Consider the following 18,808-nt stretch of genomic DNA (forward strand, 5'->3'; position numbering starts at 1 on the left):
GAGACCCAGATGCTCCACTTCCCATCCAGCTCTCTGCTGTGGCCTGGGAAAGCAGTGGAAGATGGCCCAAGTCCTTGGGCTCCTGTACCTGCGTGGGAGACAAGAAGAAACTCCTGGCTCCTGGCTTTGGATTGGCACAGCTCCGGCCATTGCGGTTATCTGGAGAGTGAACCATCAGAAGGAAGACCTCTCTCTCTCTCTCTCTCTCTCTCTGCTTCTCCTCTCTCTGTGTAACTCTGACTTTCAAATAAATAAATACTTTAAAAAGAAGTGGGAAATATCCCAGAGCTTATTACGATCTTGGAGAAAACAATGGGAATAAAGAAAGGTGTGAAATGAAGAAATGTGAGAAAACTATGCAGACGTAACGAATCTCAGCATTTCGGAGACTTAACGTAGTAAGCTTTTGTGGACTGCTGGTGACGCCACTTCAGGCTCTCATCCAAGAGCTGATTCTAGGATCCAGGCCATTCCTAGCTTGTGGCTTCACCATCTTGGGCATGCTGATAGCCTGGGCACCCTCCAGAGGCAGCTGGGGATGGAAGGAAAACTCCAAAGAGATTGTACAGAACCCTTGCTGGCAGGGTTTAGAAGTGGAATGCATCCCACAGCTTGGGTTCCATGGCCCACACCACTGTCACCTGTTCCCACGTGGCTGCAGAGGGGCTGGGAAGGAGGCACATGTTATATATCCACCCCTCAGCACTGGAATAGTATTTCTGAAGCCTTGGTGCTGGGATAGGAATTTGCAAGCACCTTGGCCGCAGCTCCCACCACAGGCACATTTTGCACTTGCTGACTCTCTCCCATTAAGAAAGCTCTTTAGAATGCACGTGAGACTATTAGAGACAAACCCTTCACTACGTTCCAATTTAGTGTCCTTTTCGTAGAGTTCGTTTACAAATTCAGTATTTTATTCATTTGATATTCAACAAATATTTATTGGTCAGATTGTGCTCTGGGTGAATTTGCTACAGCAGGGAGTTATAATACTGACCAGAGAAGTGTTTAAGGCGTCTTTACCATGTACAGAATCCTTACAATTCTAAGCACTTTGCATGTATTGACTCATTTAATCCTTACCGCAAGGATTGGAGATGGATACTATCATTATCCTCACTTTAAAGATAAGGAGATGGAGGCACAGAGAATTTCAATAGCCTCTGTAAGTGCCCCAGCAAGTGAGTGGCAGAGTGAGAACTCTAACCCAGGCAGGCGAGCCCTGAGGTCCTCACTTTGAGCTACTCTACCCATGCACAAGGCGTCCCCACATCCTGGAGATTACATTCTTCTGGGTGGAACCACAGCAAACATAAAGTTACAACATTTTTGCAGGTGCTTGGAGAACAATGAAGTGCAATAAAGGCATATAGGCCTGAGACATATCGACACCCAGGTTTCATATCACAACCACACGTCCCAGGAAGCACCTGCTCTGAGAATGCCCCCACTCCGGCTAGCAAATTCCAGCATCGATGGAAACTCTCTGACATGCTGGTGTGGAGGAGCTCTGAGGAGCAGCCAAAACACCTGTCCCCTCTTCCTCTGAAAAATGCCTTTTCCCAGAATAATTTGATTGGTTGGGTAGCGAGCGCTGCCCCTGCGCCAAAGCCATTTCTGTGTCCCTTGGCTGGAAAGCCAGTTCAGCCAGTGATGACTGATGCTCAAATTAGTAGTGAGCAATGGCCCCACACAAGTAATCACCTTCCCCAAACTTTTCCTCCTGGGGGTGATCACTTGGACCCCAAATGAAGTATATTCTTCTCACCTCAGCACCAAGGAAGTTAGAGCCATTCCTCTGGCTGACAGCAATTTGTAGACATGGGTCTTTGTAGCTGGACATTTACGAGGTTGCTAAGGAACAAATGCTTTGGTTACAAAGGTCTCCGAAGGCAGCATCAGTTTGTCATATCGCTTCAAATCATTTATTTGAGCCCATAAAGACAGCTGTGACCAATGGAATATAGGGTAGAGGGAAGCTAAGCACAAACACTCATCTCCTGAAATACAGGGAAAATTTTGACTTCTTTGGCATTGGCCATCTCCAACTCCCCACATGAGAAGCTGGAGCCGTGCACTTCTTGCCTCTGATCATTACCATTTGCAAGTAGGTGACTTAAAAAGTGGTGATTATCTTCCACGCATTGCCCTACATGTTATCTCGTGTCATCCCTTCCTGTTATACATTCCTGAAAGTTAAGTGCTATTATTCCCCTGTATGAAAATCTGCAAGTAGGTAAAAATAGATTCGCCCAACATCAAACAATACCCAGTAGCAGAGTCAGAATTCAAACCCAGGTTGGTCTGGTGGCAAGTCCTTTGTGTTTAACATTATAGACTCTTTTGTTTTCAAGGATCCCATTTCAGATGGAAAAACTGGCAATGCTGATGATGGGGAAGTCACATTAGGAGATTCCTGGAGTTTTATTCTGTGAAGTTTGTGAAAGGGGTTATAGTGGATGTCTGTAACCCTGACCACCCTTTTTATGGAGGGCAGAGTGGGGAGAGAGCGGAAATCCACAGTGCTGGTTTTTATCTGCTACAGACCTTCACTTGAAATGTTCCGTGGCAGTCAGAGTGCAAGTCCCATTTCTATGCAGTGATTTTGGAAGTATTCACCAGATGAGTCCTTTTCTACTGGGATTTTATCGATTTCCTTGTCAACAAGGAAGAAACATGGATGTCCCTGTTGCCTGCTCCTTCATTCTCTCTGTTCAGCCCGTGGCCAAGCCCTGTCCTCTCTTCCTTGGAAATGTCCCTCCACAGTTTTCTCTTCTCTTTCACTGTCCTAGTCCAGCCCTTAGCCCCAGGCACTTCCTAACTGGTTTTCCTATTTGCTCTTATTCTCCCACAGAGAACATCTCATATCCTGCATGCAAAAAACAGCTCCTCAAAAACGTGCCTTTCCTCATGGAAGTCACTGCTCCAGAATCTGCAGTGGCTCCCACTTGCCTGCCACCGAGCTTCCCCTGTTACGTAGAACGGGTCTCCTTGGGTTCCATTTGCTCTCCCCGTGCCCTGTCCAGGTTGCCTTAGCTGACCAGTGCCTTGCTCACTTATCACTTCCTGTTCTGAACCTGGTTTCCACTGAGACAGTTTAACTTCTAGTTGCTGGTTTATCTGAGAGCAGGCACTCTGAGAGCGTGGACATTGCTTGGCCACTTAGGAGTTGTGTGGTGCTGGACAAGTTGCTTTGCTCTCAGAGCCTCAGTTTCCTTCTCTGGGAAGTATGATTACACAGAGTGTCAAAATGGGTCCCCAGAGAGCATGTGCTCAAGATTTGGATGGAATGGTGATGATTAACGTGTGTTTTGTGCCTACTATTCTGAATGTTGTCTTAATCCTTACACTCACCCTATGGCATGGATACTAGTATTTTCACAGTTCTGCAGATGGAGAAACTGAGGCACAGGTGGTTGAAGCTAGGAAGGGACACAGCCAGGATTCTCTCCTAGTCATTCTAGATCCACAGCCCCCATTTTCAGCCCTGTGCTGTCCCATCTTCTCTTTGTAACTGATCATTGGTAGCCAATAGTGTGAGCCATGGTTCCTTCTCTGAAGCTCTGCAATTTGGATCTCAGCAGTTGGAGAGTTATACAGAAGTTATACTTGGCGTGTGGGATGGAGTCTGTCAACCCAGTGGGCATGGGAGCAACAACACTAGCTTTTTTCTTTTATAGAACTTTTTTAAAAGATTTATTTGTTTATTTGAAAGGCAGAGTTACAGGGAGAGAGAAAGACGGAGGGACAGAGAGACATTTTCCATCCACGTTCACTCCCCAAATGGCCACAACAGCTGAGGCTAGTCCAGGCTGAAGCCAGGAGCCTGGAGCTTCTTCCAGATCTCCCACGTGGGTGCACTTGGGCCATGTTGTGCTGCTTTCCCAGGCGCATCAGCCGGAAGCTGATCAGAAGAGGAGCAGCCAGGACTTGAACGAGCACCTTTATGGGATGCAGTACCACGGGCCCCAATGACACTATCTTACACACAGGCAGACACAAAGGAAAAAAAAACCCTGAGTAAAAGGATTTGGGATTTCAGAACTGCTGGTAATAGATTGGCCTATAGTAACAGAACTGATCATTGTAAATATAATAAAATGTAGTTCTTATTTAAATTATTTTTTATTTTTCTGTATTTAAAAGGCAGAAAGAAAGAAGTCTCCCACCTGCTGTTTCACTCCCAAAATACCTGCAACATCCAGGTCTGGGCCAGGCTGACGCTGGGAGCCAGGAGCTTAATTTGGATCTCCCATGCGGGTGGTACAGACACAACCATTTGAGCCATGACCTGCTGTCTTCCAGGGCACCTATCAGTGGGAAGCAGGACTCAGTGGTAGAGCCAGGACTCAATTCCAGGCACGCCTGTATGGGATGCAGGTGTTCCAAGCAACATCTTAATTGCCACACCAAATGCCCCCCCCCCCACACACTAATAGCTCTTATCATTGCTGTAACTCTAATGGTTTGTTTTACTGGATGAACTCATAGTAAAATATGCTAAAAAGTACTCTTCAGTGAAGTGATGGATACAGGGAAAGGTGACTGTTTGAGGCCAGGTCTGCGCCTGTCTCACATGTGGCACTCTCTCCCCTTTCCTAGTATGACTTCATGGAGCGTTTGGATGGAAAGGAGAAGTGGAGCGTGGTGGAGTCGCCCAGGGAGCGCCGGAGCATCCAGACCCTGGTTCAAAACGAAGCTGTGTTTGTGCAGTACCTGGACGTGGGCCTGTGGCACCTGGCCTTCTACAATGATGGCAAAGACAAAGAGATGGTTTCCTTCAACACCGTTGTTCTAGGTAAGTGTGGGCTGTCTGGACTGCTGCCCCATGGAGGGAAGGGTAGGTCTCTCCTGGGCTTCTACACAAGGGGCACATCTTCTGAGGAGGCTCCTACAGCTGAGAAAGCCAGGCCAGAACCTTGGTGTTGGTCTCATATGGGCATCCACCTGAAACAAGCACTTTTAGAAAATGAGGACTGTTTAAACCATGAAAGCGCCACACTTAATCCCAAGGGTTCAACCTTGGCTAAGTATTTGGGTCAGACTGTTTGGGTGACGTTCTGGCCTCAAAATCTAGGAAAATCACTGAACTTTGAAAAGCCTCAATTGCATCATAGAAAATTAAACTCTAGTTAGAACCCACCTCATACAGCTCTTGTGAGAGTTGGATACATCTATAAAACTGTGAATAAGTGGTAGAGCTGATAAATACTGGTCACCCTCATCCGTTCAGAACTTCTCTTCAACACAGAGGGAAACTTCGCAGTTTTTCAAAATATAAATATCAACCAGGGAAAGAATAGCAACCTTTGAAAAAAATCGTATCATTCTCAAATAGGTAAATTGCTTTAATTAAGCAGTTGTACATTGGGGGTATGTGTTAGCCCTGCTTTGTATTAGGTATCAAGAGAAAAGTTAAAGTTTCTTCCAGAATCTCCTCTTCTATGCGCATGCAAACCCCTAAAATGATCATTAGCTTGGGAAGATTTGGTGGTGGTTTCTGCAACAAACCCTAGAGATTTTGTCCGTCACAGAATGCATTCTTGTTAAGGTTCTCTTATCATTGAGTCTTCATCTGCTTCCTGATAATAACAGCTGATCCTGGGCAGAACCTCTGTGAATCAAAACAGGTTGTTAGACCCGCTTCACAGAGAAGCAAAGTGAGGGTCGGAAAGTGACATCTCGCAAAGTTTCAGGCCGAGCAAATGATGGACTGGTCGTGAGCTTCTAGGTCTTGTCCGCTGCCTTCTTACAGCGTCATGTTGTCCTGGTAGCTTGTAGCGGTAGGTCTCAAGATTTCACTGGCAAAGCTTAGAGGGAGGGTTCGTGAGGAAAGATCTGCTGGCTCCAGGATGAAAGCCCGATTTTCTTCCCCACGTCGTCACTGGGCACATCATCTGATCTCCCCGAGCCTCAGTTTCATCATCTGTAAAAGGGAATGACCTGGCCGGCGCCACGGCTCACTAGGCTAATCCTCTGCCTTGTGGCGCTGGCACACCGGGTTCTAGTCCCGGTCGGGGCGCCAGATTCTGTCCCGGTTGCCCCTCTTCCAGGCCAGCTCTCTGCTGTGGCACGGGAGTGCAGTGGAGGATGGCCCAAGGGCTTGGGCCCTGCACCCCATGGGAGACCAGGATAAGTACCTGACTCCTGCCATCGGATCAGCGTGGTGCGCCGGCTGCAGCGGCCATCGGAGGGTGAACCAACGGCAAAAGGAAGACCTTTCTCTCTGTCTCTCTCTCTCACTGTCCACTCTGCCTGTCAAAATAAATAAATATAATATAATATAATATAATATAATATAATATAAGGGAGTGACCATGCCCATGAAGCAAGAGATGACACAACTATTGCAGTGCCAGGAACTTGACTGACATGGAGTTGGGGGTCACCAAAGGAGAGACAGTGATTTTTTTTTTTGGCGTGCATATTGTATACCTGTTTTCCTATTTATTGCATTTTAAGAACTTCTCTATTGGCCCGGGGGGGGGGGTTTCTGAGGGTCTCCCTGATTCTCAAAAGTTGTGTGTATAACAGCTTGAAATTCAGGTGGCAATTCTTCTCCAATGGCTGCAACTTCAGATTGGAATAAAACCACATAGAATGTTCATGCTGACCATAGGATTGAAGTCAATCCTTACTCCCTCTGCTACAGAAAAATTGGCCCCATCAAAGCTAACCAAATGCTCAAAAGTAAGAGTTGGCACACTATAGTCCATAGGCCAAATCTGGCCCACTGCCTGTTTTTATAAATAAAGTTTTATTGGAACACAGCCACATTCATCTGTTTACATATTGTCCATGGCAGCTTTCCCACTGTAATGGCAGAGTTGAGTATTTGCAACGGAGACCATATGGGCCGCAAAACCTAAATAGTTCCTATCTGTCCCTCTACAGGAAAAGTTTGCCAACCCCTACCCTAAAGTCATATCACAGACTTTGCATAATTTAAGTCACTAGAGAAGCATTCCACTGAAGGGACTTCTCTGGGCTATAGATCAGGGCAGGTATCAAAGAGGAAAAATAAAAGAGTAGAGACCAGTTTGCAAAAGGAAGAAACTAGAATCAAATTTGGAAGTAGTTTGAGCTGTTGAGATTTTTTTGAATCATTAGTTTAAGAACATGAAGAGAAATGTCTTCCTTTTTGTCACCTTGTGTTTAAACTCAGAAGGCTTGACAGGTACATGATAGCACACAGCACACCCTGCAGCTGGCATCCCAGGTCTCCAAGGATTCAGTGAAATGGTTAATAACAACAATAACAACTGCACGTTACAGAGCACTCAGTGCCAGCCCCTGTGTGATACCTTTTGTGTCCATTAGCTCCGCCAACTTCTGGGTGGCCATCCGCGGTGGGTACTCTACCTAATTCTCCATTTTCCAGTTGAGAAAGTCAAGGCTAAGAGGAGTTCAACAACCTGCCCAGGGTCGCATACAGCCTGCAAAAGGTGAAGTCCCTTCCGGAGCCTGTGCCCTGCCCCTGGATTTCTTCAGATTCCACACACAGAAATCCCTGCCCCTCAGCAGCAGGTTTTCAGGATGCCAGATTCTCTAATAGTGGTCTCTGCCCTCCTCTGCTTTTACCCAAAAAGACACAGACATTGTGGTAGTGAGAGTCCCTTCCCCCAGGCCATTACCCTTACTCGCTGATGGAGCTGGGAATAGCAATTCTCCCAAGTGGATTCCTCCTGTCTGGACTGTAGCTCAAAGAGAATGTCAAAGGTAATCGGCCTAATAGTTGGGCAGACGTCTTGATAGAGCAATGATAGTAATTGGCGTGAAATGCAGGGGAAAGAACAGTGTTTATTTGGCTCAAAGCTTCTCCCACACGTACCCATCATCACAACATTCCCCCATCGAGGGCAGTGGGAGCCACAGAGACCCCTGTCGTGGGAGACTGTGAGACGGGTGCCAGCTCACCGTCACACTCAGTGCGCCCTCGACTCAGGGAAGGCTCGCCATGGGTCTGGGAGAGAAACAGCCTGCTTTGGGAAATGAGTTGCGTCTCTGAGGGTGGCCAAGTGGCAGTGTGGAGCCCAGTGCTAGCCCCCTTCCGCTTGCCTCCTGGCACTTTCTCCTCAAGGAAACTTACACCCAGGGGGACGAAAGGGACACTGAGTCCTCTCCCAGGGGTGATACTCCACTGGATGTTAAGGAAGGGGAGTTCTTTTGTATTTCACTCATACCTCATAATTGTTTTTGCCCTCAAAAACTACAGAAATGCTTCAAATAGAAGACCTTGGGAAAACAAAATGGCACTACTGTTTATCCCAGCTTTTGCTTATCTTGAATTCTCTGATCTCCTCTGCATGTGTGTACACATACTCATAAGCACACTTCCATAACTATGCACGTAGGAGCCAGGCACTGAGAATACCCCAGAGGACAATTCCTAGCTGGTGTCTTGCTCTGGGAGCTTGATGGGAGAAGAGAGCTCTGCCAAAAGTCAGCTGTAGGGATTACAGGAACAAGGAGACAGTGGCACAGAATCCAGGTTGTGGTGGCCAGGAGCTCAGCGCTCCCTAGACGGAGACGTGAGGAGGAGTGTCTCAGGGAAGGCTTCCAGCCAACCCAGGAGCCTGTGCAGAGGCTTCGTTCTGTTCCTTGGGACTGCGGTGGCCAAGAGCTCCCTGGACCTTCACTGCTTTATCTCTGAAGATGTGAGGTTTGAGGACTGGGTGCTCGGGCCTCACAGACCATCCGCAAAGTCCAAGACTCCTCGAGAATCATCTCTACCTTACTGTCGGAGGGGCTTCAAAAACTGCAAGATGGGTGGTGCTGTTCCTCTGTTTAAAGTTTCCATTTGTTCCCGGTAGTCCCAAAGTCAAGTCCCTCTCATCTGCTTGCCCCGCAGGGTCTGGGAAGATCTGCTCCCACTCTCATCTTACAGCCCTGCCCACCTTGCTAGCTACTCTTCAGCCACTCTGGATTCATTCCCATTCTTTCCAACCCCAGGGCCTTGGCATAAGCCACTCCTCTTTTCTCAAACTTTCACTAGCCTATTCCAGCTCATCCTTCTGGGTCACCTGCATAGAATAGAGAGATCCTTGCTGACCAACCTATCTAAGCAGCTTCCTCCACTTACCTGCTCTCCAGGTATTCTATTCTCAAAGCACTTATTACAAGTTCTGCTTGTTCACTTGATTATTTCCCTCCAGCCTGTATTCTCTACGCCAGTGGAAAGTTCTCTGAGGGCAGGGACTGTGGTTGTCTTATTCACTGTGGTATCTCCAAAGCCTTGCATATAGGTGTTCAGCTAATAGATTGAACGGTACATCAAGCCCTGTAGCAGATCTGAGGCCTTACTCCAGTTATAAGCTGACATGTTAGCCTTCCATAATGTTGTGAAGTCATCAGAAGATAGGAAGCTGTTGGGTCAGAAACAAGGAACTTTATCCCTCAGAGCAAAGCAATATCCACAGTATTAGTACATGTGCCTGTTGCCTGCACCCTGATTCCCACAGGGAGATATTAAGAGGGCCAGATGATGCCTGCATAGGCAGGTGGGCGCATCTCAGACGAGAAACCCTGAGCTTACTGAGCCTGACCAGTAGGCAGAGGGAGACATTGTCTCCATGACCCTGGAGGCTGGGTAACCCTGCCATTTGCTCTGGACAGAGGCCACTGTTTCTGTGTCTCAAGGCCTTGCCCCATACAGAAAGCCTTGGAAACATAGCCAGGACTCTCAGTGAGAGACACGGGGAGGACTGTCTCCCAGCTGCTGGTGTTTGGTCTACCCAAGCACCTTTGCTTGCGGGATGAATGGGGAACAGAGGAAACAAATGGGTCCCCGTGTGGACACCGCCCATCCCCCCTTCCCTGGCCAGCTGCAAGGTGTTTGAGCCTGCATGTTAGAGAAGCTGGCTTGATGGAATGGCTGGTCTTCTCCTGATTGTGGAAGAGCAAACGCACTGACAGCAGCACACACAACAGCCTGGTTCTCAAAGAAGCGGCCGGAGAAGTGAAGCCCAGTCGAAAGGAAGCAAAAATGCCCGGTTTGCGTTTTCGGGGGCAGAGTAGGTGTGAACAGGAACTGAGGTTTAAAGGAGATACCTGCTCTGCCACTCCCAGCTCATGCCATCAGGAACGGTTACAGTGCCACACGGATGCCACATTTCAGGCACGGGGGCTTGTGTTTTTCCTTTTCCTCACCTGGAGTGTAAAGGTTTTGTTTTAATTTAAGGCACAGAGGAGGGCACTCAGAGTGATTCTAGTTTTAAAAGAACATGTCCATTTCTGTACAGACCCAAATCCACATGGAAAAGGTTCCCAGTGACCCCTGAGAAGGTATTGCTTGGCTGCACACATAGAGAGGCACATCTTGAAGTGTATGATGTTGATGCAAGCTATAGCAACTGCAACTTGGTGGTTTTCGTGAAAAAAATAAGATCCACAAGAGCTAAGCATCAGAGGGCTTTTGTGTTACCAAAAAGCTACTAGTTAGAGAACTCCAGAGTCATGCCAAGATGTATCAGTCTCCCACTGCCAGGCATCCCTCAGTGATGTGGGTTGCTTCTGAGAAATGCATCATTAGGCAACCTCATCATTGTGGGAGCACCACAGAGGGAGCTGACACGAACCCAGATGCCAGAGCCTGCTCCAGAGCTCGGCCACACGACATGCTCTGTCCATCATCGACCAAAATGGCATTGCATTGTTTATGCAGCTCATCATTGACCAAAACATTGTTTTGTGGTGCATGACTTTATTTGGATTACTTTGTATTAGAATCCCTTAAAGCAGGGACTGGTTTTTTTCTCTACAAACATGAAATTATGAGCAACTGATCTTATTTTGGAAAAATTGGCATCTTTATCTGAGGCTAAACACTGAGAGCCTACATGTCATATGAAATCTCACATTGGTGGCGTGATTTGTGGGGAGATTAGGAGGGAACAGATCAGTGTTTAAAGATTTGTCAACAACCAAACATAGGAGCATTTGCAGTTGTTAAATCCAGAAAGATGGTTTCTTTCTGTGGAAGCAAGACTACAGCAATACCAGCCCTGCATTCCTGCCTGGATCGATCAGACGCATGGTTAGTTCCATGTGCTGTCCAAGTTGTTCTAGCCCCCACCACTCTGTATCCTCTGACTTTACTCACTCGCATTCCTCACCGGTCGCCTACAGGCATCTGAGTTTACTATCACTGGTCTCTAGATGGTTGTGTATTACATAGCTGTGCCAGCAGGCAGGGGAAAGGGGAGTTGCTAACTTTCTCTCTTTTTCAGATTCGGTGCAGGACTGTCCACGCAACTGCCATGGGAATGGCGAATGTGTGTCCGGGATGTGTCACTGTTTCCCAGGGTTTCTAGGAGCAGACTGTTCTAAAGGTAAGTGACACGCGTTCCCTGCTACCACAGGCTTCCCAGAGCGCGCGCGAGAGAGAAGGGGCACCCCACTTGCCTTCCCAACACATTCCACCTGGACATCTACCAATTCCCGTGTGAGCTACAAGGTCTAAATTTCTGGCAGAGTAGGCTTTGATATATGACCACTGGACACCATACCTGCAGGGGAGGGACAGTTATCCTTGGCACTGAGGTGTGGTCAGAAGAAAGATTTGCGAAAAATGCAATGGTCGGATTTCCTGTAAAAGCAGAAGTGAATTACCATCACTCCTTTCTTATCATCATTAACTTCTGTGTAATGGAAGATTAAGCATCTCTGGGTTAGTAAATTTCATTCATTCTGGCCAGCTAGACTCTTAATCTAGGAAGTGCTATTTATCTTGATGGAATCGGTTTTAAATTGTATTATTAATGTATCTCCAGTGCTTTGCATAGGATGGTTGGGGCTCTGGGATTGTTGGGGGAAAGGTAATAGGAAAAAGAAAACAATGACTCTCATAAGAACAGGGCATTTAGGGACAGTGCACCTAGCTTGCAAGAGACCTTCACTGTGACCTTCATGGGGCTGTACGGCGCATCACAGTATGGACGTGACACACACATGCTCACAGCACACACACACACGTACATCCACACACACCTTTCTGCCTACACAAATACAAACAGAAAAAAAAAGATACAAACTTTAACAAAATAGCATTTACTTTTACTCCTTGGCTCTTTCCTGTCCATTTTTTTTAATTACTTATTTAAATCACTGGTTGTGACCTGCCACACTGATTCTTCACCCACCAGTAGGCCACGTCCCAACCTGAAAAAGGAGTAATGGGAAGTTCAGAGTCCTTGTGGAGGAGCAAAGCAGTCCTATGTGCCAGCCCCAGCTCCGTAACCTTGAGCTGAGTGGTTGCTCCCTTCTGAACCTTGGCCATCTCACCTAAGACGTGGGGCGTCATTTCACAGGTACATCATGAGGACTGTGGGCAACAGCTCCACAGAGCTCTCCGCAGGATGCGCTGAAGGCCTCAAAAGGTTTCAGGTTATTATGTACTAATTTATATTTTACTTTATCTGAATAATCCTTCCATTACTGTGTGTGTTCTTCATCGAAAGACCCTCCTGCCTTGGCATTCAGAGAGGAAAATTAATAAATAGATCTGTAAGTGCTGAGTGGCATTGCTCTTCTCTCACCCTTACCATGGTTGCTCAGAAAAATAATATTTCAATTATTTTCCTTATTTCATGGGGCGGGAGGGAGTTGAGCATTTGTCCCAGTGATTAAGACACGTGTGACGCAAATCAGAGTCACTGGGCTCAGTGTCCCCCTCTGCCTCCTGTCCAGCTTCGCAGCTGATACAACCCTCGGAGGCAGTGCTGATGGTTCAAGCAATTGAGTAGCTGCTGCCCAGCTGCCAGCCTCAGCCCAGGCCTAGCCCTAGCTGTTGCGAGCATTTGGGAAATGAACCAGCAGATTAGAATGCTCTCTCTCCATCACTCTCTCTCTTTCTCCCTCATTCATTCCCCCACCCTGCCCCTTTCTCTCTACCTCTCCAATTCATTAATGAATTAAATTTTTTTTAAAAGTGGATGGGGCTTTTTTTTTTTCCTTGAAATTCTACACACTGGCAGCAGGCAACTCCTGTGCCACACGGCGCAGTGGAAGGTTTGGTCAGCTTGTCAGATAGGAAAAGAAGAAAAAGCAAGAAGCCCCCTGAGCACCTCTCTTGGCTGCATTCCCGCCCCAGCACGCACTGTCCAAAGGCATGGCGACACGAGGCAGCGTGACCACGGGGCATAACGACTGGAGCTCCCACCAGGGCCTCGCTCAGACTCTGAGCAGGCAGGGCCGTGTCAAGTGGGTTTCCCAGAGAAGGCTGGACAGCGAGGAAAACCTCAGTGTGGTTGGAATGGCTTTTCTTGCGTAATCTAATTTTCCTGGGAGTAAAGGCATTAATGAGGGGGAGGACAGAATAGTCCTCTTCTGTGTGGCTGCAAATGGGCTGAGCAGTCAGCTGCACAGCCTGTGAGCTGTAAATGTGTATTAACCCTGACACACATCGATGTATTATTAATCCTAAAAACCATGTGTGCTCTGACTGCACATCCAGCTACTGGCCTTTCAGAACTAAGTACCCCGGCCATTTAAGAACTCTTCACTCTAAATCCATTTGCCGATGCACGTGCATTCTACATTATGGATCCCTAATGGAGCATGCATTTAGCTGCTGAAAAGGACTCTCGGTGTGTGTTTTGCATGCACCACCTGGACTGTGGCTGGGCGCACCTTCCAAGTGTGCATTAGCCGTGGTGGATAATTGATCCTTGCGAAACAAACACTGAGTGGCCGTCAAGAGGAGGTACTCCTCTATAGTCAGTGGCTGGTTCCTGAAATCAGGCTTTGAACTTGTTGTATATTTTAATTCAGCAGTTGATGCCATCGTAGACAAAATTGAAGCAGTTAAAGAATAAAATGACCTTCCCCTTGCTTCCCCATTGATCCTGGACAAAGTTGGGCATCAGGTGTAGGCCCCTGCCTCTGCCCTAAAGAGGCTTCTCCCTTCTGTGAATCAGCCACAGTTTAAGCTGCTTCACTGCTTGCAACACCGACTCTCACCTAATTCTAAGCCCCTGTCTCCCAGACTTTGATCTTTCATGTACCATGTTTATTTATTTATTTATTTATTTTTTGCCAAAATCACAGGCCATCAGTACTAATATTAACACACAAGGAGACTTCAAAAGGTTTATGGAAAATGCAATTTTTTATCTTTTTATCTCTTCTTTATTTTTTTTAACTTTTATTTAATGAATATAAATTTCCAAAGTACAGCTTATGGATTACAATGGCTTCCCCCCCCATAACTTCCCTCCCACCCGCAACCCTCCCCTCTCCCACTCCCTCTCCCCTCCCATTCACATCAAGATTCATTTTCAATTATCTTTTTATACCGAAGATCAATTTAGCATATATTAAGTAAAGCTTTCAACAGTTTGCACCCACACAGAAACACAAAGTGAAAAATACTGTTTGAGTACTAGTTATAGCATTCAATCACGATGTACAGCACATTAAGGACAGAGATCCTACATGAGGAGTAAGTGCACAGTGACTCCTGTTGTTAACAAATTGACACTCTTGTTTATGGCATCAGTAATCACCCTAGGCTCTTGCCATGAGTTGCCAAAGCTATGGAGGCCTTTTGAATTCTGATCAGAACTCAAATGAATGGAAGTTCTCTCCTCCCTTCAGAGAAAGGTATCTCCTTCTTTGATGACTTGTTCTTTCCACTGGGATCTCACTCACAGAGATCTTTCATTTAGTTTTTTTTTTGTTTTTTTGTTTGTTTGTTTGCCACAGTGTCTTGGCTTTCCATGCCTGAAATACTCTCACGGGCTTTTCAGCCAGATCCAAATGCCTTAAGGGCTCATTCTGAGGCCAGAGTGCTGTTTAGGACATCTGCCATTCTATGGGTCTGCTGTGTATCTCACTTCCCATGTTGGATCATTCTCTCCCTTTTTTATTGTATTAGTTAGTATTTGCAGAAACTAGTCTTGTTTATGTGATCCCTTTGGCTCTTAGTCCTATCATTATGATCAATTGTGAACAGAAATTGATCACTGGGACTAGTGAGATGGCATTGGTACATGCCACCTTGATGGGATTGAACTGGAATCCCCTGGCACGTTTCTAACTCTACCATTTGGGGCAAGTCCAATTGAGCATGTCCCAAATTGTATATCTCTTCCCTCTCTTATTCCCACTCTTATATTTAACAGCGATCACTTTTCAGTTAAGTTTCAACACTTAAGAATAATTGTGTATTAATTACAGAGTTCAACCAATAGTATTAAGTAGAACAAAAAAATACTAAAAGGGATTAAGTATTAAGTTGTTCATCAACAGTCAGGGCAAGGGCTGATCAAGTCACTGTTTCTCATAGTGTCCATTTCACTTCAACAGGTTTCCTTTTTGGTGCTCGGTTAGTTGTCACTGATCAGGGAGAACATATGATATTTGTCCCTTTGGGACTGGCTTATTTCACTCAGCATGATGTTTTCCAGATTCCTCCATTTTGTTGCAAATGACTAGATTTTATTGTTTTTTCCTGCTGTATAGTATTTTATAGAGTACATATCCCATAATTTCTTTATCCAGTCTACTGTTGATGGGCATTTAGGTTGATTCCATGTCTTAGCTATTGTGAATTGAGCTGCAATAAACATTGAGGTGCAGACAGTTTTTTTGTTTGCCAATTTCATTTCCTTTGGGTAAATTCCAAGGAGTGGGATGGCTGGTTTGTATGGTAGGATTATATTCAGGTTTCTGAGGACTCTCCAGACTGACTTCCATAGTAGCTTTACCAGTTTGCATTCCCACCGACAGTGGGTTAGTGTCCCTTTTTCCCCACATCCTCGCCAGCATCTGTTGCTGGTAGATTTCTGTATGTGAGCCATTCTAACCGGGATGAGGTGAACCCTCATTGTGGTTTTGATTTGCATTTCCCTGATTGCTAGTGATCTTGAACATGGAAAATGCAATTTGAACATAAGTTTAGGGGAAGCCGTGGAGCCTAACAGCTAAAACCCACATGCTCCACACTGGAGTGGCTGGCTTGCACCCCCAGCTCTGGCTTCGGACTCCAGCTTCCTGCTGATGCAGATCCTGGGGGCAGCGGTGATGACTGAAGTATTTCGTTTCTTGTCTCCCATTTGAGAGCCCTGGGTTGTATTTCTTGCTCCTGGATTCAGGCTTCGGTTCAGAGATGTCCTGGCCATTGCAGGCATTCGGGAAGTAAGAAGTGGATAGCAGCATTCCTCTGCCTCTCTCTCCACCCCTTTCCCTCCTTCCTTCTCTCTCCCTCCCTCCTTCCTTCCCATCTTCCTTCTCTCTCTGTCCCTCCCTCTCTCAACTTAAAAAAGGAATCACATTTTCTTCTGGTGACCATGAATTTTGAAATTCATGTGTGCTATTTCTGTAATACATGAAATGTTTTGAAGACCCTTGGTTTTTAAGGCATCTCATTGCCATAAATAGGAAGCGTTCACGTGCCTCTACCCACATCCAGAGAGCCATCTTTTTGCTGTGATGAGAACCCACGCCAAGCCACATCAAGAATCCTCCAAGTAGCCTTAGACACACATCAGCCAGCCTGGTTTCTGGAGAGACTAAATGCTAGAGCACTGGGCTCATAAGCATTGGCTCCTGAAAATTTCACAATTCCGTAAGCATGGTTGTTGCATGATGTGGAAAGCAAACAACACAGGCGCATGGTTGTGGCAGCTTAGCCTCAAGCGGGGAGACCTAACGGGCAGCACCTGGTCTTGTGACCCATTAAGTCTGTCCTTCCACTTGTTTCCAAATAGCCACTGATTCCTCCTTTGTCCTGAGTACGCAGCAGCCATGTGCAGAGTGCTCAACACACTGCCATCCTCCTCCTCGCATCAGCAGTCGGAACTAAATCCGCTGTTAGCCAGTCCTCTCCCCCCACATTTTAAGTGTTTATTTTTATATTGAACTGAATTTAGATGTGCAAACAAGTTGTAGAACTAGGACTTAAGAGTTCACTCAGCTTCCCCAAGTGTCAGTGTTTTCAGTTTCCGGAGGTCAGTTATCAAAACCTGAAAAACAGCATCTCTGCAGTACTTTTAACTAATGTACAACTCTTTTTCTAACTTCCCTTTTCTGAACTAGGATCCCGCACTGTATTTAGTTGCTGTGTCGCCTTAGTCCCTCTAGTCTGTCTGCTCTGTGGCAGGTCTTTGGTCTTTGCCTGTCTTTTGTGACCTTGGCCCTTTTGGAGAGTCTTGATTGGGTGTTTTTACTGCATCTCTCAGTATCGGTGAGTCTGATTTTTCTTATGATTTGGTGGAGGTTATGCATTTCAGCAAGATGCTCCGCCTTCCCCAGTCATCCTGGCAAACAGGCCCCTGGGATTTGATAAGAAAAGTTTAGATGCGGTGAGGGAGTGTGTGTGGCCTTTTTCCTCCTTCCACATACATTCAAGAGGCTGGAAAACTCTCCCACTGGCCCTGCACTGTTTCTCGGTGGCTACAACAAGTTGCCACTCACAAATAACTTTGGAGCCCCCAACGCTGTGCGTGTTGGCAGGGAGTAACCTGGAGCAGCAGGTGCTGCCAGTGGGGACGGCTCGTCCTGAGTCTCCTGCCACCCAGAACAGTGCCTCCCATCTCTCAGCTGTGACTCAGGATCATGAGCTCTGTTTCTTGCTAAAAACCTTAAGCAGCCCAGGGCAGGAGGTCCTCCCTCATGACAACATCACCTGTGTCCCTTCTCTGACACCTGTACTGAAGGTGCCTTGAGTTCCGCCAGTTTCGCTACTGCAGGGAGCTCATGGACCCTGGCCCTCCTGCCGGGGGGAGAAGTCACCACGTTAGCAAGCGAGGTTATGGTCACAGCCAAGTGGCCGGCTTTGTGTCCAACTGATAGAAATATAGATTTACTCTCTTGACCTCACACCACACCCTGGCCCCCTGAGAGGTGCCCGTGCCCTCAGGGATGCAGTGCAGGTGGCAGCTCCTTGTCTTAGAAGCCTGCCAATCTGCACCCAGCATCTGCAGGCAGCTTGGCAGCAAGTGGAGGAATCACATGCCTTTGCAGGCTGCTCCTTCCCCAGCCCCAGCCACGCCGGGGGACCTGGGCGGCTCCGCTGTTGACCAGAACTGATCCTCACACAGAAAGGGCACGCAACCCTTCCCGCACAGTGCTCTGAGTCGGTGAGGGTACAGAGCTTCTTTATGCATTCAACAAATGCATGTGATGTGCTGTGGGATGGGTGCCGTACTGAGAGATGGAGAGACAGGGAGGAGCAGGACCGCCGTGGGCCTGCCCTCCCAGAGCTTCCAGACTAATGAGCGCACACTGTAGGAACACACTGTAGGAAACAGACCCTGAAATACGGGGATGCTGACCTTCGGTGCTGCACGCATCACCAGGGAGAAGAGAAGGAAGTGGATGCAGCTGTGAAGGGAGTGGGATTTGTCGCCGGGGGACCAACGCCCCTTGTGAGGTCTTGAACAATAGCTGCCACACAGTGTGGAGTTAACCCTGATGGGCTTGTGAGTGTCAAGGATCCACTGCCTTCCCTGTTCTAGAGCGGGAGCCAGCCATACCCTCCCAGGGTGGGCCACACGGCAGGAGCTCCTGGGAGCAGGCTCAGCCATGCACATGGCAGAGAGAGAGAGAATGAGGACTCGCAGGCAAGCACCTTACTGAGAGTCAGGGTGGAGCACACAAGCAAAAGACATGAGAGGGTTTTACTATTGTGTTTGAGTGGCCCCAGGTCACAGTCAAGGGAGGGCAAGAAGGAGAACCCGTGGCCTTATTTCGCGATGCACCTGCTCACCTGGCCCAGGTGCATACAGACTATGGGCGTATGAAGGCATCAGGAAAATGTCCCTTTATTAAAGTTTTTAGAAATTTACAATGGAGTGTGGACTATGAA

General features: G+C 47.2%; 1 protein-coding gene across 15 annotated transcripts in view; it reads left to right on the forward strand.

Moving 5' to 3' along the window:
* The window catches only part of TENM2 (teneurin transmembrane protein 2), a 1,297,938-nt gene that overhangs the window by 1,132,130 nt on the left and 147,000 nt on the right, over window positions 1-18,808 (forward strand). For all 15 annotated transcript variants that reach the window (XM_051844423.3, XM_051844432.3, XM_051844433.3 and 12 more), the window contains 2 exons: window positions 4,603-4,798; window positions 11,229-11,330. In XM_051844423.3, coding sequence (XP_051700383.1) covers window positions 4,603-4,798; window positions 11,229-11,330 — 298 coding nt within the window. The remainder of the gene's footprint in view (window positions 1-4,602; window positions 4,799-11,228; window positions 11,331-18,808) is intronic.

Source organism: Oryctolagus cuniculus, chromosome 6, assembly GCF_051225735.1.
Source record: "Oryctolagus cuniculus isolate XC-2025 breed Fujian yellow rabbit chromosome 6, ASM5122573v1, whole genome shotgun sequence".
Lineage (NCBI taxonomy): Eukaryota > Metazoa > Chordata > Mammalia > Lagomorpha > Leporidae > Oryctolagus > Oryctolagus cuniculus.